This window comes from Anser brachyrhynchus (assembly GCF_964034855.1).
Source record: "Anser brachyrhynchus genome assembly, chromosome: 7".
Lineage (NCBI taxonomy): Eukaryota > Metazoa > Chordata > Aves > Anseriformes > Anatidae > Anser > Anser brachyrhynchus.
Genome location: NC_137701.1, coordinates 18,811,414 through 18,835,083, shown reverse-complemented (window position 1 = coordinate 18,835,083; position 23,670 = coordinate 18,811,414). Strand labels below are relative to the sequence as shown.

General features: G+C 48.3%; 3 protein-coding genes across 7 annotated transcripts; all 3 read left to right on the top strand.

Annotated features, from left to right (window-relative positions):
• The first annotated feature begins 161 nt into the window (after positions 1 to 161).
• On the top strand, positions 162 to 12,788 carry HOXD11 (homeobox D11). 3 transcript variants are annotated; one of them, XM_080600200.1, is made up of 3 exons: positions 162 to 1,446; positions 3,253 to 4,609; positions 5,194 to 12,788. In XM_080600200.1, the coding sequence occupies exons 2-3, from the start codon at positions 4,003 to 4,005 to the stop codon at positions 5,427 to 5,429; spliced, it is 843 nt and encodes a 280-aa protein (XP_080456326.1). In that variant the 5' UTR covers positions 162 to 1,446; positions 3,253 to 4,002; the 3' UTR covers positions 5,430 to 12,788. The 3 variants fall into 3 exon arrangements, with proteins under 3 accessions (XP_080456326.1, XP_080456327.1, XP_080456325.1); XM_080600201.1 differs by having other exon boundaries at positions 1,409 to 1,446; positions 3,944 to 4,609; XM_080600199.1 differs by lacking the exon at positions 162 to 1,446 and having other exon boundaries at positions 2,111 to 4,609.
• Positions 12,789 to 13,049: 261 nt separating this feature from the next.
• On the top strand, positions 13,050 to 16,254 carry HOXD10 (homeobox D10). The gene is made up of 2 exons (XM_080599567.1): positions 13,050 to 13,922; positions 15,353 to 16,254. Exons 1-2 carry the CDS (start codon positions 13,181 to 13,183, stop codon positions 15,628 to 15,630), a joined length of 1,020 nt encoding a protein of 339 aa, XP_080455693.1. The 5' UTR covers positions 13,050 to 13,180; the 3' UTR covers positions 15,631 to 16,254.
• Positions 16,255 to 16,389: 135 nt separating this feature from the next.
• HOXD9 (homeobox D9) lies at positions 16,390 to 23,505 on the top strand. 3 transcript variants are annotated; one of them, XM_080599568.1, is made up of 4 exons: positions 16,390 to 16,659; positions 18,104 to 18,161; positions 19,472 to 20,101; positions 20,492 to 23,505. In XM_080599568.1, the coding sequence occupies exons 1-4, from the start codon at positions 16,657 to 16,659 to the stop codon at positions 20,731 to 20,733; spliced, it is 933 nt and encodes a 310-aa protein (XP_080455694.1). In that variant the 5' UTR covers positions 16,390 to 16,656; the 3' UTR covers positions 20,734 to 23,505. The 3 variants fall into 3 exon arrangements, with proteins under 3 accessions (XP_080455694.1, XP_080455696.1, XP_080455695.1); XM_080599570.1 differs by lacking the exon at positions 16,390 to 16,659 and having other exon boundaries at positions 17,697 to 18,161; XM_080599569.1 differs by lacking the exons at positions 16,390 to 16,659; positions 18,104 to 18,161 and having other exon boundaries at positions 19,020 to 20,101.
• Positions 23,506 to 23,670: the final 165 nt, after the last annotated feature.

Genomic DNA, 23,670 nt, shown 5'->3' with positions numbered 1-23,670 from the left:
TCATTGGGTGGCGTTCCCCTAATTAAGAAATCTGGAGGCAACCCCAAGGATGCGAGGCAGGAGACGAGCGCAAAGCAGATACGGCCCCCTTGCTTGTTCCCTCCTGGGGTGCCGTTCAGTCCGCTGCTGTCCTCGAGAAATGGACTCTGTACGCCGTCCTTCCCCGTCCCAACCCGCCCCAGTGCAACCATGCCCTTTATTACACGTGTGCTGTGAAATTTGAAGAGGAACCTGGGGTGAAAAGATGTGAAATGCCGTGTATTGTTTATTAAACGTATCCGATCCACGACGGTAGCTTAACGCAAAGCTTCTAGTCTAAATCGCCCTCGAAAGGAGAAAACAGGTTACAAAACAGATGAGATGGGACCTGAAACGCGATGTGATGCACAAGTACGTGTATTGTGTGTCTGTGTATGTGCCTGTATGTACACCGCTCCATGTATGGCACAGCCCCCGTGTGCGCGCACCCCCAGACGGGCGCGTTTGCGGGGCCGCACCGCGACGCCACGCATTCGCGGGAGGAGACGGTGCACGACTGCGGGCGTGCACGCACACTGCAGGTCTCAGCCGCTCATCCCAAGCTGCGGGCGACGACAGTCGTGCCGGGCATGCAGGGAGGCACGCACGCGTGTGGCAGGGCACGCACACGCGGGGCCGTGGGCGCCCCCCCCCCCCTCGCCAGCCGCCCCGGGCACATGTGTGCACACGCGTGCCCGCCGCCGGGCGCGGCACCCCGGCTGCGCCTGCAGGAGATGCGCCCCGCCGCAGCGTGCGCACCCCAAACCCCCCGGGCGGGGAATTTTGGGCGGCTTTCCGCCGAAATCCGCCCCCCTCAGCCCCCGGGTGGCTGCGGTGCGGGGGTGAGCAGCGGGCACCCGCTGGCTGCGCCCATGCGTGCGTCCCTCCGCAGCATGCAGGCGACCGTCCGTCCCTTTATTTACTCCAACATAAACATCTTCGCATTCCGACCGCAGCCTAAACGTGATAAAGCCCTTCCGAGGGGAGCTCTCCATTGCGGCGAGTTTGATAAGGCTGCAAACGCAACTCGGATTGTTCGAAATGGCTCTGGATGCCTTTGTGCTTCCTAAAAGAGCATAAATAATTAAAGTTTGGCAGGGAGGAAAAGCTTTCTTGCAGAACTGTAGTGGCAATAAATGAAATGACTCAGAATCTCTTCTCCAGTCAGTTTTTACGAGAGCTGCCAGACAGTGTCTGTTCACGTTCTCCAGATACTAGGGGCGCCATAACAAAGTTAAGGTCAAGTTAGTGTCTTATCTTGGGTGGCACAAAAATACCGCATCTTCTCCAGCCGGACTGGGTGTATTTTTAAACCCGAATGTTATGCAAGTCGTCTGAATTTCCACGGAGGGCTTTTGGAAATGTCACTTGGACCAGAATACTTGGTAATTCCAGGCAACGGTTGCAGATGTTTCAAGACGCCTAACGGTAAAGTATGCGCCTGACTGTGTACATGATGAGCATTTGTGTGTCGATGCTATTTAATCTGAGCAAGGCGAAAAAAGGGGGGGAACGTAATGCTCAGAGCCGGGCTGGGAACCGACCCCAGGGCGAAAACGTTCTGGCAGGCGGGGACCCCCATGTCTGCCTTATTGCAGCGGGGTCTCTGCTGCGATATTGGACTCCCATTCCACAAATGAGATCGCTTTTTAAGGGTCTGTTTCCTAAAAGGGCTGTTTTCGTATTAACAAATCGTCGCCATGTCTTTGAACTTGAATTAGTTGAAACCGGTTGGTTCCTGCGCCAAAATTTAATTGATGCTGGGCTTGCTGCATCGAAAGGAAGGTGAAGGATTCTGGCTAAGGCGTAATTAGTTGTTTGAACGATAAAGAAAATGAGGCTTCATAGGTTCCCAGAGCCATCTCTCCTGATGAGCTTGGCGATCAGAAACCTGGGGGCACAATCCAAACGGATCCCTGCCCTTCTCTGCTACAAGCTCAGGGTGGTAAGTGACACAGGAGCCATTTTAACTGCGCAGGCATCATTTTTAGGAGGTTGTTCATGTGTTGTAGCAAAATCGAGAAGGCTCGAAAGTTACCGATGAAGGGAGGAAATGGTGGATTTGTGCCTTGGTTTCTAGTGATACCTTGCGAGAGTTTATCTGCTGGCAGCGATTTGCGGCGTTTGAAGCGGTTTGAGAGGCACCAAGGCAGCGAAAAAAAAATAAAATTAAATTATAAAAAAATACGATACGGTACAGAGAAAAGAAAAAGAAGAGGAAAGATAGGGAAAAAGGAGTGAGCTTCATGTTATCTGCCCGGCTTGGGTCTTTCGCTTTTCGGGAGGGCACGCGGGGCCCCGGGGCGGAAGCCTCCGGGGCAGCCCTGGCCCGCTTTGGGGGGCCGGGGGAGGCGGGAGGGACTTGGGGCAGGCTGCGGGGCGCAGCCCGGGCTGGGGGGCTCCCGCCCCCGGAGCCTCTCCGCAACGCGGAGCCGGGAGCGCGCAGGAGGCGCCTGGCACGGCGGGGCCGCGGGGCGCGCAGCCTGCGGCTGGCCGAGCCCGATGCCCGCAGCGGCGCCTCGTAGAGCCCCCTGGCCTGCCCCTAGTCGCCCCCGGTGCCTGAGGGCTGGTTCCCTACCTGCCGGGCTCTCTGCTCACTGGGTGGCGGCCGCCTTTGGGGAAACCACCCGGGGCCTGATGTCTGGAGGGAGCGCCCGGAGAGCGCCTGGGTGGCAGGGGGCGACCCTGCTTGGCGTGCAGAGCTCGGCCGGATTTCGGGTTCATTTGGAGAGCGGCATATGGCGGGGCCACTCGGGCTATGCTGTACAGTGGCGGAAAAAGGCATTCCCATAGAGAGCTGGCAAACGTTTCTGGAATGAGGGATTGCTCGAGCATAAGGCTATTGCTGGCGCGTATTATTCATCCTCTTCTCTTTTCAGCCTTTGTGACCCGGTTTGTGATCGGCTATGTAAAATAATATTTCAAGGAGAAAAAAAAAGAAAATTGGCAAAAATGAGCCCTCGAGGGCAGGGCGGCTGTGGGGCTGGCGGGTGCTGTGCGTGTCGCCTGCTCCCAACCCTGCTTTTCCCTTCCAATGAAAGTGAACGTTTGGGTGGGAGTTGGAGGCACGGGAACAGAGGTCACTTTGTGCGCTGCTCTGCTTCCCAAGGAAACCGTGCCTGGTGGACTTCTCTTCCTGCCCTAGCCCTTTTCTTTCCAGAAGAGCCCGAAAGTGCCTGCCTTTCATAAAATCCGCTGCTGAGAGATGTTCCGTTTGCCTGTTTCTCATTGCAGTTTGTCTCTGGCGCCCTTTTACAAGCGCACGGTGTTTGGGCTTGAGCGAGGGAAAACGAGGTGATCGGGACTCGTGCTTTGAATTTCGGGACGGATTTCGGTGCCAACTGTGGATTGCTGGAGCCGAGCGGGCAGCCTCCCTCGCGCGCTAGGGCGTGTAACTGGGACTTGGCTCTCCCGCGTGAACCACCGCCCGCTCCCCATCCGCCGAGCAGCGACCGGCGGACACCGCTCCTGCCATCGGGGAGCGGCCACGCCACGGAGCCCGGGGAGCTGGGAGCCCGCTCCCCGCGGGGCACCTTCCTCGACGGAGCCCCCCTGGCTCCGCTCCCGCCTCCCCCGGCGGCGATGCGGCGGGGGCGCGCCGCGGGGCCCCGCGGCGGGTGCCCGGGCGGCGCGGCCCCAGGTGAACGGGCACCCGCGGCACCCCCGGGCACCTCCTCGCCTGCTGGGGGAATGGGGGGAAAAGGCGAGGGTGCGCGCCCGCCCGTTCCGCTCATCCCTCCGTGCTGGGAGGGCTCTTTGGAGAGCTCTTAGGAGCCTTTCCGAAGGGCTGATATAGATATAAGGACATTTCTACATTGCGTCACGTGACATAATTACCACTAGAATCAATCAAGATGAATTGCACGTCAGCACACGGTGGGGATTTTTTCTTAGTTGATCCTGTCCAAACCCTCTTGTGCAATAGATGGATCTTGTTCAATGCATTGAAGCCTCCTGGTTGCTTGCAATCGCAAAAAGGAAGACATGACCGAGTTTGACGATTGCAGTCACAGCGCATCCAATATGTATCTGCCAGGGTGCGCTTATTACGTCTCACCCTCAGATTTCTCGACGAAACCCTCTTTTTTGTCGCAATCGTCTTCCTGTCAAATGACTTTTCCTTATTCTTCTAATTTACCTCATGTCCAACCTGTGCGCGAAGTAGCATTCAGGGAATACGGATTAGAGCGCAGCAAATGGCAGTATAGGGGCAGTTATGCTCCTTATTACTCAGCTGAAGAGGTGATGCACAGAGACTTTCTGCAGCCTGCGAACAGGAGGACGGAAATGTTATTCAAAACGGACCCCGTGTGCAGCCACCATGGACCGTCTCCTGCTGCCTCCAACTTCTACAGCTCGGTGGGGAGGAACGGCATCCTGCCGCAAGGCTTCGACCAGTTTTACGAGACAGCCCCCGGACCCCCGTACCAGCAGCACTCCGAGGGCGAGGGGGACGCGGACAAGGGCGACTTGAAGCCCCAGAACAGCACTTGCAGTAAAACACCTTCCAGCCAAGAAAAGAAAGTGACAACAGCAAACAGCGCCGATTCCCCTTCTGGTGAGGCTGTTGCAGAGAAGAGCAACAGTTCAGGTAGGTATCAGTAGTAAATTGGGGGCAAAAGTACAAGGCCAACACTTTGTCAAGCCGCATTTTATGTGCAATTTTATAAGCATCCAAAGGATTTTATATATCCTATAAGATTTCCTTTACCGTTGTAAAGCGTGTTTACGATAGGAAACCAATTTAGGTGGGCTTAAGGTATTCTTGGAAGAGGATATTAATTGTTATTAAATTGTTGATTTGGCGGGGGGGGGGGGGGGGACACGACAGGGAGGTTTCACAGGTAGTGCTCGGAGCTGCCTTCGTTTTGGAGCCTGAGATCTTCGTTTGTTTGGTGAGGGGGGTGGGGGGAGAGGAGTTTGAGAAACTTGGAATATTTCCAGCCCATTTAAATATCTCTCTGTACTGCTCGAAGTGCTCTCTTTTAAGGAGAAGTTGGGAAATATTCGCTTTTTCGCTAAGGCACCCGGAGAGTAAAAGCCCCAGGAATATTTTCTGAACTGCTGGAGGGCTGCTTTCCAGGCGATGGGATATTGTCAAAGCCTCTGATCTCTTCCCATCTGAGTGTGTTTGTAGCAGCAGCATAACTCAGTTTCCTCTTTCTTGATTTTCAGCGATTCCTCAGCGATCAAGGAAAAAGAGGTGTCCCTATACCAAATATCAGATAAGAGAACTGGAACGTGAGTTTTTCTTCAACGTGTACATAAACAAAGAGAAGAGACTACAGTTGTCCAGAATGCTCAACCTCACTGACCGACAAGTTAAAATCTGGTTCCAGAATCGAAGGATGAAAGAAAAGAAACTGAACAGAGATCGACTCCAATATTTCACTGGAAATCCCTTGTTTTGAAAAAAAAAAAAAAAAAGGAAAGAAAGAAAGAAGGATAAAGAAAAAGAAAAGAAAAAAATAAAAATCGAGAGAGAAAGAGAAAAAGAAGAAAGAAGGAAAAATTGAATATATCTGTCTCTCTGACCTGCCATCTGAATGCAAAAGTAAATTGGTTTACATGACACATCCACCCTGCGGAACTCAAAGTTTCATTTTCACGTGCAGCTCCCCACACTGAATGGCCACTGGAGATTTCGGGGCTTGGCGCAGCAGATTCCTGATAAGGGGAAACTAGGGTAAATCCAACTGTCCCTTCTCGAGTGTTTCTCGCCAAAGGTGCTTGTTTTCCTCTCCCAAAGTACCAGCAATGGACCTGCAGTGTGTCTGGTAGTTTTTGCTTACAATTAATTGAGTTCGGGGGGGCCATGTTGTTGCTTTTGAGCTAGAATAACACTTTCCTCCCTTTAAGTGAATGCGGTTTATTTAAGAGATGGTAAATGTACGTTCGCTATATATAAAAAATATATATATATGTTTCTATTGTCATCCAAAAGCATGGGCCACTGTCTTTTTCATGTGAATAAATGGTTTCTAGTAAAGTTAAGGTTATAACTTCCGTGCACTGTATGGATTTCCATCTCCGAAGGATCCTAGCGTTTCCCGGGCTAGAGCCAAGTTCAGTTAAATAATAACGGGAGGAAGCCAAGCCGGGTTATTTTAAATGCATTTTAAAAATAAATAATAGCTTAGAGCTGTAACTCTCCCTTTGTAGATATGTGTAACCTTCACTGTTCCCCCCTCAGTGTGAGGCAGAGCAAACATGGCTGTCTGCAGACCATCACTTCTGATGGTGCTACAATTACTATAAACAACGAAAAAGGCTTTTTTAACTGGTCAGGCTCCCAACAAGCCCAGAATCCCGAAGGCCAATGACTGTTTACTTGCTAGTGAAGGGTAAGCCAGAACGAGGGCTCAGAGCGGTTGAGACAAGAGGGAGCTATAAACAATTGGCACTGGTGGGGAGGGAAGGAAAAAAAAAAAAAGTTTGGAGACAGAGGGGAGGATCTCTAAAATATGATTTCTCGGCGGGGCGTGAGGAGAGCAGGGCTGGCCGAGTGCGGCCGCTCCGCACCCGCTCTGCAGCCGCGTAACTCCCGCTCCGCTCCCGCGGGCGCGGCAGGCGGCCCTGCGTCCTCCGGCGGGCAGGGATCCGGCGGAGGTCCCCTCCGCTTTATGCTGCGTGACCTGGCTGGGCTGTTTACAAAACCTTGAACTGTCTAGACAACACCATAAAACCCGAGGTTCTAAACAGCTTAATTGGGTTATATTATACACCTTCTGGTGGGTGAAAAAGAGATTTCCGCAATGTGCAATAAAGGCGAGGAGCGGGGAAAGAATTTGGCTTTTTTGAATAGGATGGAGCGGCTCGCGCTACACTTGCTTTCAGCGAAGGCAAAACTGGGCAAATTAGTGACGAACGGCCCCAGAATTAAAAAATGGAGAAATGGGAGTGGAGGGAAGCATAGCTAGAAATATTTTTTAAAACCCTTTAGCAAGAAAAACATAAGTGTATGCCTTTGAACTTCCAAAATGTCAAGGTCATCACCTTTAACCTTTCTGAATAATTAGGCGCCTTAAGGTTCCTCTGTTATTTTCAACCACCACCCACTCTCTCTCTGTCTCCCTCCCTCTCTCACACACACACGCACAACCACACACACGCTGAGTACCGCATAGATGGCCATATTAGCAAATGCATCATAACGCAAAGAAAATCCCAGCTGGGTCGAGGTGAGCATCTCCGCGGCGTGCCGGGAGCAAGCCCGGCTCCCGTCCCCGCCAGCGGGCTCCCCGCTTCCCTCTCCTTTCTCTTCCGTGCCCCGGGAACTCGCCCCAAATCTCCCTTTTTAGCCCTAAAGAAAAAATGCTTTTGTCGCTCCGAATAAAATGCGGGGGGGGCGTAAGGAACGCTTCGTAATCTGGGGAGAAGGATGGTATTTCGGCAGTTTTTCTCCGGATGCGCGTTTCCCCGCAAAGCCCATACATTGGAAATGCTGCTAGCCGCGGGGAATTTCATTTCGCCTGACCTTATAGCAAAATTCTCGCGTCTCTCCCGAGTCTTAATCCACAGGGCGAGAACGACTCTTCTGATTTTCTGTTCCCTGCAGTGCTTTAACAGTCTATCTTAGAGGACTATTATCCCTTTAAAATGCCCAGACACCGCAAAAGAGGGCCGCGGAAACCTAAACGCCCCAGCATTAATCTTGCATAAATGCTCAATTATAGCAGTTTTAAGTTTCTATTGAAAAATAAAGGGAAAAAAAAACACGACTGAAAGCAAATTGGGCTGAGGAGAAAGGAGGAAATTCCCTGGTGCTTCGCCACCAAATGCCACAGGAGGGCGCGCTCATGTGCTGTAATGCGCACAGCAGCCCTGATGTTCAAGGATATTTTGCTCCTAATAATAATTCCACTGCTAATAAAATATCTAATATATAAGTAACGATAAGATTTCAGGGCCTTCCAAATGAGAAAATAAAGCATCAAAAAGATTTATTAAACAAATAACCCATAACCGTGACGTGTTCGAGAAATATGCCACTTTAAAAGAAATTTTTTTGGTCGTAATCTTTTATAATGCATCCGAGCTTTAAAAAAAATCACATAATTTTAAGAAAAAAAAATGATATTCCGAATTCGTTCCCTAGAACGAAAAACTATTTACTCCTTTAAGGACAGCCTTAACGCGGGTAGAACAAAAGTAATATAAAAAACAGGCGTTTCCACAGTTTATCTTTGAATTCTCACTCAAGGCTTTTCTTAAATAAACCTATCGGCACAGAAAGCATAATTTTAAAAACGTATTTTACTTAAATGCGAGATTAACATTAGATGCTGAGAGTGCTTATTTTTTTAAAGAGAGACAGAGAGAGTAAAGCGAAAAGAAGATATTTTTAATATCCGAACATCACCTTGCCAAGGCTTTGCTGATTGAAATCCCTCTCCTTAAAAACACTATGGAGATCTATTAAAATGAAACTAGAGATTAGAAAATTAAAGTGAAGCTTATGAATTCCCTGGACGTTCTCCAGCGACCGAGCATGTTCCGTTTTTCTGGTTTTGTGTTTTCTTTTTTGTCCTCCAGTGCGCACTTTTCCTCAGAATCTCACGGAAGAAAGGGCTTCGCTTCCTTCTGCTTTTTTTCTGCAGAGTTCATCGAAATCTATTTCGCCTTGGCTCAGTCATGTTCCGCATTTTCAAAGCCCCATCTCTCGTGAAAGCATTTGTTGGCACTTTGACCGTTGGGTTTTTTGTTTTTGGTTTTTTTTTTTTTTTAGAAGTTCATTGTTAACAGTTTCCTAGAAATAGACTTTCCGTCTGTGATAAAATGGTAAAACGGCATTGTGCAAACTAAAATCCTTGGATCCTTTGACGCCAAAGGTAGCCCCTTTTAACCGGACCCAGAGCCCGGAGGAAAATGCCCTGGTCTCTCGGTGGCAATACCTATTTCGGGAGGGAAAGATTTAGCAAAGTTTTCTTGTTTGTTTTTGCTGGCATTAGAGTGCTTCTTGTGAGAGCCCACACCAGCCCCAAAGCCTTGAGGCTTCTGCGGGATGCTTTAGACCCTCGCAATTACAGTGAGGCCGATCTCAGAGAATGTAAACGAGTGATTGGAGCCAGGATGTGTTGTTAATGGAAAAAACACACACACACACAGACACACAAAATCTTGAATATGGGAATGCCGCTTTGTTTTTTTTATTTTCTTTCTTTCTTTACTTCTTTCTTTCCTTCTTTCTTTCTTTCTTTCTTTCTTCTTTTTCAATCATCTTGTTGGTGTGATGATTCCGTGAGAGTCTATAATCTTTTGTATTCCACCCCCCCCCCCATTTCTCTGTTTTATTCCTTTAGAAAGAAAAGGCTGGGGGCTATTTCCAAATGTCTTTAAGCTTGTCCTTTTAGGAGATCGAATAGGGCGTTTGCTTATTTTCTGACAGAATTTCGAATTCGGCAGGAATCTGCCGGAAGATAAACGTGTAGCTCAGATGCCGGAGCTGAGGGCAGAACCGCCGAGCAGCCTCCCCGCTAAAATCTTATAACTCGGGGCTGTGCTTCTGTGTGCACGGAAATATGGAAATACAGCAGAGGAAGGGCTGAGGCTGGGGGCAAAGCTGGGAGTACACAGTGCTACCGTGCGCTCCCCACAGCAGAAATAACACCTCTGAAGAAATGGGCAGCGAGGTATCTTGTTTATTTTATAAGCTTTTCTATTTAGGAAAAGGGATAATGTCATCAGTACGTTTTTCTCCCCACCTCCCCACCCCCGGTCGAAAAAGTCCAGGGAATCTGAACCCTCAGCCGAGACGTCGACTCTTTCTATGAAAATATGGCACATAGAAATCTGGGCAACGTGACAGTTGCTTTATTAAAAAAAGAAAGGTCACAATATTGTAGCCAATTTCTTTTTTCCTTTAAATAAAAGCTATTCTTCAATCTCCCTGCAATATAACAGCGTGGTATAAAATATACAGTCTGCGCGTTTAAAGGCACCCTAAATAAAATGCTGAAATCGAGTAAATGAAAGCAATTTTACTAAAAGCTTCCCGGGTTCCAGCCTATTTTTAAAATAAGATATTTCTCGCAATACCTTTGTTACTGAAGGCATCTGCAAAATATCTAGCCCCTTGCGTACCTCTCTCCCATCCCCCTCCTATAATGAGACACAAACACAGCAAATTGCAAGTATGAGGATCGTCAGCACTGTCGAGAAAAAAAATAAAAATAATCATATCACGAGTAATAAGGATTAGGAAGATAAGGCAGTGAAAATTAAACCCCACTGGCACGTCTGGTAACCTCAAGTTTTTAGCCCTGACATTTGCTAGAGGAGAAAACTGTAATGTCCACCTATGCTTTATTACAAACAGTAATTTACATCTGCATGGACCCATTGGTTGGGTTTTTTTTTCTTCCCTCATTCGGAAAAATATGGGGCTCTGAGAGCAAAACCTTTATATTAATGTAGACTGTATATCTCATTTATTGCACAATATTGATTTATTTATTAATGTTAATTACTTGATTCCATTTTAATATGATTTAAAACAAGAGTGACATTAAATGCCCAGAGCCTAAGTCTCCAGTTCCCCAGTGGCTCTTGCATGTTTATTCAACTTCTATTTACATCAAACTTAAACTTTCCTACTGTTCATTTTCAATAAAAAATTGCTGCCCGTTTTTCAAAAAAGAAAAAACCCTCATGATTTATCGTGAGCAAGGGGTCTTACGGAGCTGTTTACCAGTCCTGAATACGATATTTAACTCATTATCATCGCAGCCATCCTCGAAGTTTCCGTGTAGTGACATGCAAGAAATTCATATTTGCAATTTAAAAAAAAAAATCAGAGACCTCATTTCTGACCAGAAGCCAAGGAGTGAGCTCCTTTAGCACAGGCGAGGCTGGCGTGGCAAGCAGTTAAGCGTTGGGTTATTGTTTTAACTTTACTGTTGGGCAAAATCCACTGCAAACCTCTGGGCTAATACTTCAGTTGGGATATTTCTGGGACCTTCTTTTCTTAAAGTGTAAATAAAGGTTATGAAAGACCCATTTGATGGGCATAAAATTCCTGATTAGATTTAACAGTCAAGTCTTAAACTGCGTCAAGGAAAATAGTATTTTGTTTCTTTAAACTCTGTGGGTTGTCCGGGCTGTTGTTTAAAAAGAGGAAATTGCTAGAAAGCAAGGGGGGGAATGCAGTGCTCAGAGGGAGCGTCGTGGGCTCCTCTGCAGCTTCTTTCCCAGCTCAGGCAAATCTTAGCAATGGCTCTGATAATGATCTTAAATGTCGAGATTTTGTAAATGCCCCTTTCCCTGCTGAACCCTCGGTGCCGATGGAGCGTGCCCGGAGAGGGCAGAGGGCTGCGCCAGGCGCAGGGGATGCTGCAAAAAATCTGGAAAGCAGCGAATATTATGGAGGTAATATTTAAACTCTCCGGCAACACAGAAGCTGGAGACTGGAGCTATAAAAGACACTGGCTCTTAACCTGACAATGATGTTGTATTTGAACAGCTGCGATAAGGTTTTAAAAGGTCTGTCTCATTGCCACAGCGAAATTTTAAATAGGGTTATTGTTTCCAGCAATGTAAAGTGTACGGTAAAGTGCAAAACAGTCAAATGCCAGGAAACAGGAGAAAATTCAAACCCACGTTGCTGGAAAAGGCATGTTTTGAGCTGTGCGAAAGACGCATTTGAAATGTTAAAAATCCTTTCACGTGCTGCTTGCTCCTTGGGATCTGAAAGGGTGTTTTGATGTTAGAAAGGCCCAAAATAAACAGCCAGATGCATTCGAAACAAAAATTATCAACAAGTTCACTTTGTGTGGATAAGAGTCCTTGACAGCATTAGTCCCAGATAAGAAATACTCCAGATTGAGAACAGTTGAAAGCCAGACAGACAGACAGACAGAAGCAAAGAAAGAGAGAAAGAAAGAAAGAAAATGAAAGGAAAGAAAGAAAATGAAAGGAAAGAAAAGGAAGAAAATGAAAAAGAGTAATAAATGCCCTGTGCCATCACTATTTAAAATGTAACAGGTTCGGGTGTAAATATGGGTACGAAGTGGGGGGGCACTAAAACACGTTTAAAGTGTTGAGACTCAAAAATCTAATTCGCCATGTAGGCATTTACTGGTGCCCTCGGTATTTTTTATTTATTTTTTATTTTTTTTAATATTCCAGCTGCACTCATCACTCGTCATTCAAAAAAGAAAAAAGAAAAAAGAAAAAAGAAAGAAAGAAAAAGAAAAAGTTACACGATCAGTTGCAGTAGGGGCATGAGTTTCTGTATATATATATATATATTAATGAGCAATACTACAGAAGGAGAAATTATCTTATGGTGCTTTCAGTTTCCCGGGCAAGTGAAAAAAATGTATATATGTATATATGTTTTTTTTTTTTTTCACAAGCCGTAGTGAGAGAGCATTGTAAAATAATTTTAGGAATGTATTGTAACTATAAAACTCGACTTATGACAAAAGTATAGCTTTTAATATTTGACGATTTGTGTTAAAACAAAAATTGACCTTCTTGGTTAGTAGCGAGGAGAAAAATCAATGGTATAATTTTCAATAATTCATAACGCGAACGCCATTATGCTAAATCTTAACTATTAATCTTATCCTTTACAAAGTCTCGATTGATTTGTTAATAAAACATCTTCCCGTGCGTGGCAACAGCGGGTATAACTCTTTAAAAACCTCCAGAAGCAAGAAAATTACCAAGTAGCCCGGGAATGCAGATGAGGGCTTTTATTGATCGCCCCTGCCTCTCCCTAATACGCACCAATAAATCCCGCAACCTCTTGTACCTCGCGCTCGTCGGGCAGCACGCACGGCTTTTACAGGATCCGCGAGGGGAGGCAGCGGGCTTTTGCCGGCCGTGGGGGCGGGGGGGGGGGGGGGGGCGGGTGGCCGGCCGCGCGGCGCGGCGCGGTGCGGTGCTGCGCGGCGCTGCGCGGTGCTGCGCGGCGCGGTGCGGGCGGTGCGGTGCCGCGGCGGCGGCCTAGGGGTCGCTGTTGACCGCGGCGGGGCGCGGCGGGGCGGCGCGGCGGGGCGCGTCAGCGGCGGGGCGGCGGGGCGCGGGGCGGCGGGCGCTGCCATTGGCCCGGCTGTCATGTGGTCGCGCGGAGGCATCGGCGCTTCCCCGGGAATGTTTTCCTCGAGATGTCAGCCTGCAAGGGACACAAGCTCTCTTCCTCAAATTCCTGCCCAAAATGTCCTTCCCCAACAGCTCTCCTGCCGCTAATACTTTTTTAGTAGACTCTCTCATCAGTGCGTGCAGGAGTGACAGTTTCTACTCCAACAGCGCCAGCATGTATATGCCACCTAGCACAGACATTGGGACTTATGGGATGCAAACCTGTGGACTCCTACCGTCTCTGGCTAAAAGAGAAGTTAATCACCAAAATATGGGTATGAATGTACATCCTTATATACCTCAAGTAGACAGTTGGACAGACCCGAACAGATCTTGTCGAATAGAGCAACCTGTTACACAGCAGGTCCCCACTTGTTCCTTCACTACAAATATTAAAGAAGAAAGCAATTGCTGCATGTATTCCGATAAGAGAACCAAACTCATTTCTTCAGACGTCCCTTCCTACCAGAGGCTGGTGTCTGAATCATGCCCCATTGAGAACCCCGAGGTTCCCGTCCCAGGATATTTTAGACTGAGCCAGACCTACGCCACTGGGAAAACCCAAGAGTACAATAATAGCCCCGAAACGAGTTCAACTGTAATGTTACAGTTAAACCCTCGCGGCAGCTCCAAACCGCAGATATCTTCTCAACTTCAGATGGAAAAGAAAATGAATGAAAACCCGAACAACCAAGACAGCGCAGCTAAAGTCTCTCAAGTGGAAAGTCCCGAGCCCAAGTCCACGTTGCAAGACGAGAGGAGCTGCCTGCCCGAAGGCTCCGTGTCCAGCCCAGAAGTCCAGGAGAAGGAGAGTAAAGGTCTGTATTACCGAGTTTAAACCGTACCGTGGTGTAACTCCAACACGCCAGCACCCTAAAGCACGCTCTGATATACTAACGAGCATCACAGCCAGCACATTTAATGGTAAGAAGTATCGGGCTGCAGGTGCTGTGCCTCTGAAGATTTTGGCAGGAAAAAAAAAAAAAAAAGCTACACAAAAGGGTCCAAAGCTCTGCTTTAGAGACCTGCTTCTCTTGTGCATGCAGACCGGCTCTGTGATGCGGGGAATATCTCTGGGTGTTCCTTAGTGCACTGCAGCAGCCAAAATCAGCCAAATACCCTTAAAAAAGCAGGTCTGGAGGTTGTAAAATACGACCAGCTCAACTTTTCTCTCGTAATATTTCGCAGATTTCTTGTTTGTTTGTATGTTTGTTTTCACTGAGCCTGGCTGCTCTTTGATTGCATTTAAAGTTAATTACGATCCTATTAAAATAGGTGAGGAATAGGTGCTACCAAGCTGGGTGAAGTTGGAAACAAATGCACAATGCAAGCAGCAGCCCGCTGCCTGCCTGATCAAAACGTGCAAGGTTTGAACGTGATGCTTTAGATAACCTTGGGTTTCTCTCCAAAAAGTGCAACGTTATTTTGAAAGGCGTACGAAAGCTAAAGGTGGTGCTTATCTAATTTTATTTTCCCCTTAGAGGTGCAATAAAGCCTTCGTTTCGAACGGCGTGTGTCGAGGAATCCAAAACCGGGATTATTTTTCCTTATAAAAATGTACTTTGCAACCTCTAGGTCGATTTTTACCCTACGTGTGCATGGAGATTCTCGTTATATGAATTACAGCTAACGGTCCAGGTCTAGGTTGATGTGGGGCGGATTCCTTTCTGGTGAAAAATAAAATCAAATCTAAATGGAAAATGGAAAAAAAAAAAAAAAAAGAGAGAGAGAGAGAGAGAAAAAAAAGAAACACGAGGTGGAGGGTGTTGGTTTCACGTGCATCATTTCGGCTGGGGAAACGTCCATGTCTGCTGCTAGGTGTGCGTGTGCAGCTGAGCTGGGGGCTGTGGGGAGGCTGCAGAGGAGCAGGCTGCGGGGCTCTCCTGCAAGCGGGGCATCTCCCCGGCCAGCGCGGAGCCGGCCGAGCCAGCCCCGGGCGGGCTGCAGGCGCCAGAGTGTGCCCGGCGGGCTGCGGGCGGGCCGGGCGCCAGCCGCGAACTTGAGCGAGCCCCTCCAGGGCCGCCCGGGGGCTCGGGGCCGGTGACGGGGCCGGGGGCTGGGGGTTTGAGGACCCCCCGGCCCTGCAGAGCCCCGCGCCCTGCCCGCGCCTCGCCCCGCCGGGGCCTCGGCCCCGCAGCCCCCCGGTCTGCCGGCCCCACGGAGGAGGGTTCATGGCCAAGGGTACGCTCTAACAGCCGGAGGGAGTTTTGATTTTTTTTTTCTTCTTCTTCTCCTTTGATTTTGATAGAGGAAATCAAGTCTGATACTCCAACAAGCAATTGGCTAACTGCAAAGAGTGGCAGAAAGAAGAGGTGTCCTTACACTAAGCACCAAACACTGGAATTAGAGAAAGAGTTCTTATTCAATATGTATCTCACTCGAGAGCGCCGCCTAGAGATCAGTAAGAGCGTAAACCTCACTGACAGGCAGGTCAAGATTTGGTTTCAAAACCGCAGAATGAAGCTCAAGAAGATGAGCAGGGAGAACCGAATCCGAGAACTGACCGCTAATCTGACCTTCTCTTAAAGCCTAACCCTGGGGGTGGAAACAGTGAGAAATGGGCACAGCACCACCAGTTGCTAAATGCAGGAGAGACTCTGGCAGAACCCGTCATTTTCCTTTTTTTTTTTTCTTTTTTTTTTTTTTTTTCTGGTAGAATGTGACTCTTCGTCCTTCTTTTAGCGCTGCAAGTGAATATGTATTACTATGACGAGTATATATAAAACCTAGCACGTGTAATTTATTTTTGTTCTCATCGTAATGCAGGGTAACTATTATTGAATATTATCATTTGGTCTTAACTTATTGGAACTGTCGAACATCCAAGCAATGTGACTTTTTCATGTTTTTACTAACAAAATGGTATTTATGTGGGGCTGTTACACGGGCCATAACATTTTGAGTACATTCAATACTTTAAGAAAAAGGGGGGAAAAACTTTGGGGGCGGGGGGAAAGAGAAGCACATTATAATGTAACTATCCTCGCAAATGAACTTAGAGATTGTCCTTCGTAAAATGGAATATTTCATTCTTCTCCATTGTAGACATTTTCTTGTGGTGCATATGTGGAATAGTAGTCGTTCAGCAGCAATATGTCCTTCTTGTGCATGTTCTGTTCGCATGTATAATGCAATAAACTCTGTAAACTACTGCGGTTCCTTTGGTTTTCTACAAACGTTTGAAGTACGGCTGCAGGTTGGTTTCCTGATCTTTCCTTATCAGCAGCTCTTTGGACTGATGTACCTTCTTGCCTTCTTGTCCATTTTCTGGTCTTTGTGTGTGTCTGCCTGCTTTTCTTTCTTTCTTTTATTTTTTTTTCCCCTTCCCTTCTTTTTAGGGGTGGGGTGGAGACTGGGGCGGGAAATGATGTAAAGCTAATTTATTTATAATTGTGTCTGTAAACAAATGATTAATTGATAAAATGTTGTGTGATGTTCGCAGTCTAACAAACTGAATGCAAAAAAAAAAAAAAAAAAGAGACAGAAAGAAAAAAAAAAAAGTAGTAAAATATTATGACCTAAACTGGACATCCTCATCCAATCAACTCATAAATGGTAAGTGATAAAAAATCTTTCTACTACAAGCTGTCAGCAATATGTGTGTCATTTCATTTGACGTTCCTATGTTGATTTAAAAAATAACAGTCACTGCCTGCTTACAATGTGTAGACTTTGATTTCGTGTCCTTACTTGCTTAAAAAAAACATCATACCAAATGCAAAGCTGGGTATAAATTAATGCGAGGAGTTTGCTTCTTGGTCAGCTCAAGAGCCTTTAGAAGATGGTGGATGGGGAAATACTCCCTCAAACATCTGGCAAGGTTGGGCTTTTGCGAGCAGGAAAGCTCCCAGGCATGCTTACAGAAGTACACCATCCTCTCCAGCCCTACTTTTGTGCCCCTGCACCATTTTTGTTTGCTCAGAGCTCGTTTTATTTCCCGCAAATCCATTTCAGTAGCACACGTCCAGATAATGAACTTCACGACTCTTAACCCTTTCGGCGCATAGCTGAAAAATATTATTTGCAGGGTCCCTGCCCTGACAGAGGAGGAAGGGGGTGCGGGTGAGCGGGTGGGAGCAGAAATACCGAGCAGAGCTGGCTTGCAAATGAACATGACACCAAACCGAAGTGTGAATACTTGGGCATACTTTCACCTTCAAACACTACTGGAAAAATTGCGTGGCTGCTGGCTGCGCTGGGAAAGCAGCTCGCCCACAATCAACGCCCAGTCTTCTCCTAAGCAGTTGCTAAATCAAGAAATGAAGCGCAAGATAGTGCCAACGTTTTCTGCCTTGGTGACACTGATATTGCTCATGTTGCAGCTGGTGGCGTTGCATTTTGCTCGCTTGTCGCGGATATTGAATTTCAGCAAATGCTTTCTCATGTTTGCTCGTAGGGCAGAGGAATATTTTCCTCAGCCCAAAGCATCACCATTTTGAAGCTGTGGCAGCCGCAAGCACATAGGTATGCAGTGCTTGCTCTTGTTTCGAAAACAAACAAAGCGGTGCTCAAAGCCCACCTCTTTCAATATTGCGCACACTTGAACCATCTTTATTTTTATTTTTCCTTTAAAGATACTCGCTTCATCACCGAAGAAGTTTCGGCAGTGGGGACTAATTAACTGGCTCCATACCAAGTGTTCAACATATATAAAAAAGGAGGTTCACACTAATCTGCCCGCTTTATCAATTTCTATCTGTGTGCAGCGAGGGGCAGTTCCTCGCCATACAACAAGCCCTGCTTCTAGAGAAAATAAAGGGAAGTCTGAAAATGCAAAGGAAAATGCTAGATCGAGGTGCCCAAAAACTAAACAGAAAAAAATAAAAAAGGAAAAAAGGAAGAAAACAAGCTAAGAGAGTAATAAATCATTAAATAAACAGGAATTTCAGTCCCTTCCTCATACCGGCCCGCGAGTAGGAAGTGTTTTCGCAGTGCTGTTGTTTGTGTCCTCAGCGGGCTCTGCTGTGGGCTCTCCACTAACTGTGTGCGTTTCCTCCAGATCCCGACACAGCCACCTTCCCTCGCTCAGAAGAGCAGAAATGTGCGGAAGACCATGGGTAATCTGGTTTTCAATACTAACCGGGCATCTTGTGGCTCGGGGAAGGGGAACCGGCTCGGGGAGGGGAGAGAAGGAAGAGAAAGCGAGGAGGGCAGAAAGCTCCCGCAGGCATTGAACGTGGCCAGCCGGGGCTGGCCGGCCCCGGTCCCCCTGAACTCGGGCGGAGGAGACAGCGGGGCCGGGGCTGCTGCGGGGCCTCCTCGGGGTCCCCTCCGGCCGGGCTGCCCGGGGGCTCCGCGGCCCAAATTTTCTCGGGTGCAGCAGGGGCGTGCGCCCAGCCACGCGTCGGCCGTGCTGGGAGACACAGGCTTCGCTGTTCCCATCCGTCCGTTTTATTAGGGACACATTAATCTATAATCAAATACACCTCATAAAATTTTTATTGAAAGGCATAAAATCATTACAGAGGTCTTCCACCTGTTTTAAAACAACACAATGGGCATCTCTTTTAAAACGCGGATCCTTCCCATGGAAACTTTCTGCCGAGGGAGGGGGGCACGGGGACGGATAATACTACCCGCACACGCTCTGAAATATGGAAGTACCGCAATGTGCTTTTACTGTAACATTTTCCTGTTTTATGAGAAGTCGTTACAGTCCCAGCTTGCGATGGTTTGTTTTTACAGGCAAGAATCCCCCCTTCCCAGCGGGTTTCCTCAGCAGCTCGGAGTGTGATTAGCAAGCCAAAGCTGTTGGATTTATTTAAACACCCTGCCTCTCGTTGATTAAGAAATGAATGGCAGAAATCACTCAGACGACATGAAGAAATAGTCCGCGCCCGCCGCGGCCGTGGGCTGCCAGCGCGGCCACGCCCGCCGCGCCCCGGGCGGGCAGGGCAGGGTGGGCAGCGGGCAGGCAGCGGGCAGGCAGGGCCGGCAGGGCAGGCAGGGCAGGCAGGGCAGGCAGGGAAGGCAGGGAAGGCAGGACAGCGGGCAGGGAGCGGGCAGGCTGCGGGAAGGCTGCGGGAGGCAGCGGGCAGCGGGTGGTGCGGGAGGCGCGGGCGGCCCCGGCGCGGTGCGGGCGCGGTGCGGGTGCGCGGCGCGCTGTGCGGTGCTGTTGTTGATGATGATTTTTTTTTTAATCACAGCAGCCCCAGTTTAGCGGATTGATTTACTCGCAGTATTGGTAAATATGATCACGTGGGCCCCGCGACCAATGGTTGAGGCTTGCAGTCTGCAAAATACTACGATTGTTCTCAGGGAGGGTATCATATACAGTTAACAGTGTAACCTTTTATATGACTAAGAGGGGAGCCTAAAATGTCGTCTAGTGGCACCATAAGTAACTATTATGTCGATTCTCTCATAGGCCATGAAAGCGAAGAAGTTTACGGGAGTAGATTCGTCCAGGGAGGTCACAGTGCGACCTCCAGGCCATCAGGTGTTGCAGAGAGTTCAGATTTTTCCTCCTGTAGCTTTGCGCCAAAATCCACCGTGTTCTCCACCTCCTGGTCCACGGTTCACCCTCAGCCGTCTGCGGCAATGACCGGCATCTACCACCCCTACATGCACCAGCCCCACTTAGGGGCAGCCGACGCCGGCCGCTACGTGCGCTCCTGGATCGAGCCCTTCCCGGGCTTCCCGGGCGGCGGCGGCGGCGGCGGCGGCAGCGGCGGCGGCGGCGGCGGCGGCGGCGGCAGCAGCGGCTCCGCGTCCAGCTCCGGCTCCTCCACCGGGCGCCACTACGGGATAAAGCCGGAGACGGGAGCAGCCGCCTCCTCGTCTTCCTCCTCCTCCTCCTCCTCCTCCAAAAGGACTGAGTGCTCCTCGTCCCGGGAGTCCCAGGGGATCGGTGTGCCCGAGTACACGTGCAGCTCCTTCCTCCAGGAGCCCCGGGAGAAGGCGGCTGCCAGCAGCTCCAAGGACCCCGCCGCCTGCAGCCACAACCCCAGCCCGAGCAGCGATCTGAAGGAGGAGAAACAGCAGCAACTTGACCCAAGTAAGTAAAAAAAAGGAGAGAGAGAGAGGGGGAGAGAGGCAAGGAGAGAGGCAGGGAGAGAGGGAGAGAAAGAAAGAAAGAAAGAAAGAAATTGCCCCTTTGATTTATTGCCGAAACCTGTAAGGCTCGAATGTGCAAAACTGATAGTTTTACTAACCTATAAAAACGTCTAGACGCCTACCCCAGCGCAAGCAGCAACAAGCACCCATAAAAGACTCCACATAACCACCTACCATCAAGACATCATTTGTACAGTAAACAGACTGGGGCATTAAGGCTTTTATGATAATTCCTCCGAAGTTGTGAAAACAGTCCATCCTTCGTTAAATTAATTTAACGACCTTTCTCCCCCCCCCCCCCCCCCTTCCCTATATACCTCCCTTCTTTCAGATAACCCTGCAGCAAACTGGATCCACGCTCGTTCAACGAGGAAAAAGCGTTGTCCCTACACAAAGTATCAAACTCTGGAACTGGAAAAGGAATTTCTCTTTAACATGTACCTCACCCGAGATCGCCGTTACGAAGTAGCTAGGATTTTAAATCTCACAGAGAGACAGGTCAAAATCTGGTTTCAGAACAGAAGAATGAAAATGAAAAAGATGAACAAGGAGAAAGGCAATAAAGGAGACTAACGCTGGGGTAGAAATGCAGCTGGGGAATATTGCTTTAGTTTTGAGTTTGGGGCTTTGGGAGATTTTTTTTTTTTTAATTTTTAATTTCGGTTTGGTTGGGTTTTATGCTTCCCCTGCCCCCCTCAGCCCCGATTACGTTTCTCCTCCTCCCGCGCCCCCCCCCCCCCCCCCACCCCAGGAACTTTAAATCAATCTGGTCTTTTTTAGATAGAAGTGAAACGTGGTCTATGTCAGGTATTTGGGGAAATTTTGTCTTGCTCGCCAACGTGTTTTGCAGAGTCGCTTCGTCCCCCCCTCCTCCTTCCCAGACCGTTTGGTTGATGATGTTGTGAGTGCACGTTAGCTTTGGGAACTTTATCTGATGTTAAATGTTTGACATGTTTCTTAAAAGTGATGTAGTCTAGGTAGTTACTTTGCCAAAATAAAGGTAAGGAAAATAACTATAATTATGGTAACAAGATATATATTAAATTACAGGCGCTTCAATCAGTGGGGGTGTTGTGTCGTCCACGAGTTATTAAAAGGAAACCTTACCCCGACCCTCTGCTTTCTAGGTCTGAATTGCGCTCCTTCGCAATAGATGCCACAGCGAGGCCACGAGAGACCCCCCCCCCCCCCCCCTTTAGTGCACTGTTAGGAGGTTGTCTCAGACCCGAAGCCGTTCGCAATAGGCCTCACGTTTCCTGGTCCCCCGGCCCGCTGCCGCTCCCGACCCCGGTAAATGCTGTACTACCCACCACGTCTCTGCCTCCCGACCTGCTGTAACTGTTGTCCGCTATTACACAATAAAGGCTGCGAACGAAAAGCGCTGCGCTCGGAGCAGAAATCTGTGTGTCCCTCACCCTGCCCTGCCCGCAAAGCCCCGCACAGCCCCGCAAAGCCCCGCAGAGCCCCGCGCCTCCCGCCCGCCGGCCCCGCCGCTCCGCTCCTCTCCGCGCCGCTCCGCTCTGCTGCGGGCACGGCGGCCCCGCTGCCAGCCCCGGGCCGGGGAAAAGCTCCCCTGGCTCCAGGGGCTCGGCCGGGTGCGCCCGCCTCTTTGCTGGCTTTGTGCGCGGCCTTCGGGCTCGCTCGGGGAGCTCTGGGGGTCATTTAGGAAAGATTTCCGCACCGCTCCTCCTAATAAGCCAAACGGCGCTTATTCGCCCAAACCGTTCTTGTTTTGTTTTCCTCTTTTTTTTTTTTTTTTTTTTTTTTTTTTGCCGTTTCTGTTCCCCCGCGCTCTTTAATCTGGAGGTAGGGAAGCTCTGGAGGGACCAGGCTAATTCCAAACCTGCAGCGATATTGGCGAAAGCTCATTTCGCAGCACGTCTCATGCCTTCAACATTTATAAACACACATGGCTTTATCAAGATAATTGAGATGAAGTTCATTGTAAAAAATGCTTTGTTTAAAGAGCAACCATTAAAATGAAGGACCCGTAAATATTTACGAGCAGTTCGGTTAATTCAAGATTAAGGGGAGAGCCGAGAGACCTCGCGTTTAATGTTTTCTACCTCTCTCTCTCTCTCTCTAAAAAAAAAAAAAAAGGCAAAAAACATGTAGTGCCAGGAAAAGGTGTTGCATTGCTTCCCATCTATTGTCGAGAAGATACCTATAATTCTTTTAAAACAGGAAGAACCGTGGTATAATAAAACCATTGAGATGGCTAGACGTCTGGACCTAATGAGTTTACGATATGCTATGGCGCTTTTCTTTGAAACCACCTTATTTTGATGTTTGTGTTTGTTAGAGGAAGAAAAAAGCCAAAAATGCAGACAAACTAGGTCTTAAAATCTTGGACTATAAATTTCAACACGTCAGCGTTGGGCCAAGGCAACAGTCTCAAAAAAGACACGAAGGTCACGAAACAGATTTTGCCAAGTCCACTGATTAGTGGAAATGTATTTTGTTGGATATTCTACCGTGCTGAATCCTACCGTCTTAGCACTTATATTTTCGAAAATAACCGGCCTGTGTGTGTGTGATCTACAGCTAACAACACGTAAACTATATTATTGCCACTGAGCACTGTTAGGTTGGTTCTAGCACAGGCTCTGCTAAGAACTTGTCACCAAGCCCACACCATTTCCTTTTAATATTTTATCTCAGGCACAATGACGTATTTTACCTAGTATATTTTCTTTCTTTTTTTTTTTTCATTTTCTTTTACTTACTTCTGATACTGTGTGTGCTTATTTCAAAATGGCAGAAAGAAAATGAAACGTCTCGAACGTCAACGCGCAGTTCCTCCATGTAAATCGCTTTTAGTGTCAAACTAAACAATAATTTAATCCCTACCCGTTGGTTGTGTTAATGTATGTTTGTACATATGCACAGTCGCGTGCACAGGCACACACATTTTCCCGAATAATTCACAGGCATGTGTGATGGAGCGAGGGTAAACAAAGATTCATCTTTACTTTCGTTTACATAAATCAATCTATAGATACATAAACGCACGGGCAAACAAAATAACATGTTCAAGACAAAAACGGAGAGCTCTGAAACTACCACACATGGAGTATTCATGGTGTAATATGTGGGGAAACATGATCGAAAACGCGATAGCAGCGGTCTTCAAAGCTCAGGCGTCTTTGCTGGCTGCCATGTGTAAACGAGGCGCATTCTTTGTATGTAGTTAATTATAGCACTGGCAAAAAATTAAAAGAGGGTCACCGAAATGTGCTGAGAAAACGACACTGGAAACTCCGACAGACACCACAACCACCACCACCCCCTCCCAAAAGAAGGGAAAAAAAATAAAGAGGAAGAAAAGCAAAACCAAAAAAGAAAGGAAAGGAAAAGCTGCTCGTGACCGAGATCGTCGAGAGGCGAACGTAACACCGCGCCGATCTCTGGCGGCAGCGGCGCCCTCCTGGTTCTGGCGGACCCCCCTTGGCGGCGGGGCCGGGGGCCGCAGTGGGGCTGCCTGTCCCCGTCCCTGTCCCCGTCCCTGTC

What these genes read in the sequence shown, in the direction of transcription:
- HOXD11 (XM_080600200.1), top strand. Translation starts at nt 4,003, where the DNA reads ATGACCGAGTTTGACGATTGCAGTCACAGCGCATCCAATATGTATCTG. An exon ending in AGAGAAGAGCAACAGTTCAG is followed by an intron (nt 4,610 to 5,193) that starts GTAGGTATCAGT and finishes CTTGATTTTCAG; the next exon opens with CGATTCCTCAGCGATCAAGG.
- HOXD10 (XM_080599567.1), top strand. Translation starts at nt 13,181, where the DNA reads ATGTCCTTCCCCAACAGCTCTCCTGCCGCTAATACTTTTTTAGTAGAC. An exon ending in CCAGGAGAAGGAGAGTAAAG is followed by an intron (nt 13,923 to 15,352) that starts GTCTGTATTACC and finishes TGATTTTGATAG; the next exon opens with AGGAAATCAAGTCTGATACT.
- HOXD9 (XM_080599568.1), top strand. An exon ending in AAATGTGCGGAAGACCATGG is followed by an intron (nt 18,162 to 19,471) that starts GTAATCTGGTTT and finishes ATTCTCTCATAG; the next exon opens with GCCATGAAAGCGAAGAAGTT. An exon ending in ACAGCAGCAACTTGACCCAA is followed by an intron (nt 20,102 to 20,491) that starts GTAAGTAAAAAA and finishes CCCTTCTTTCAG; the next exon opens with ATAACCCTGCAGCAAACTGG.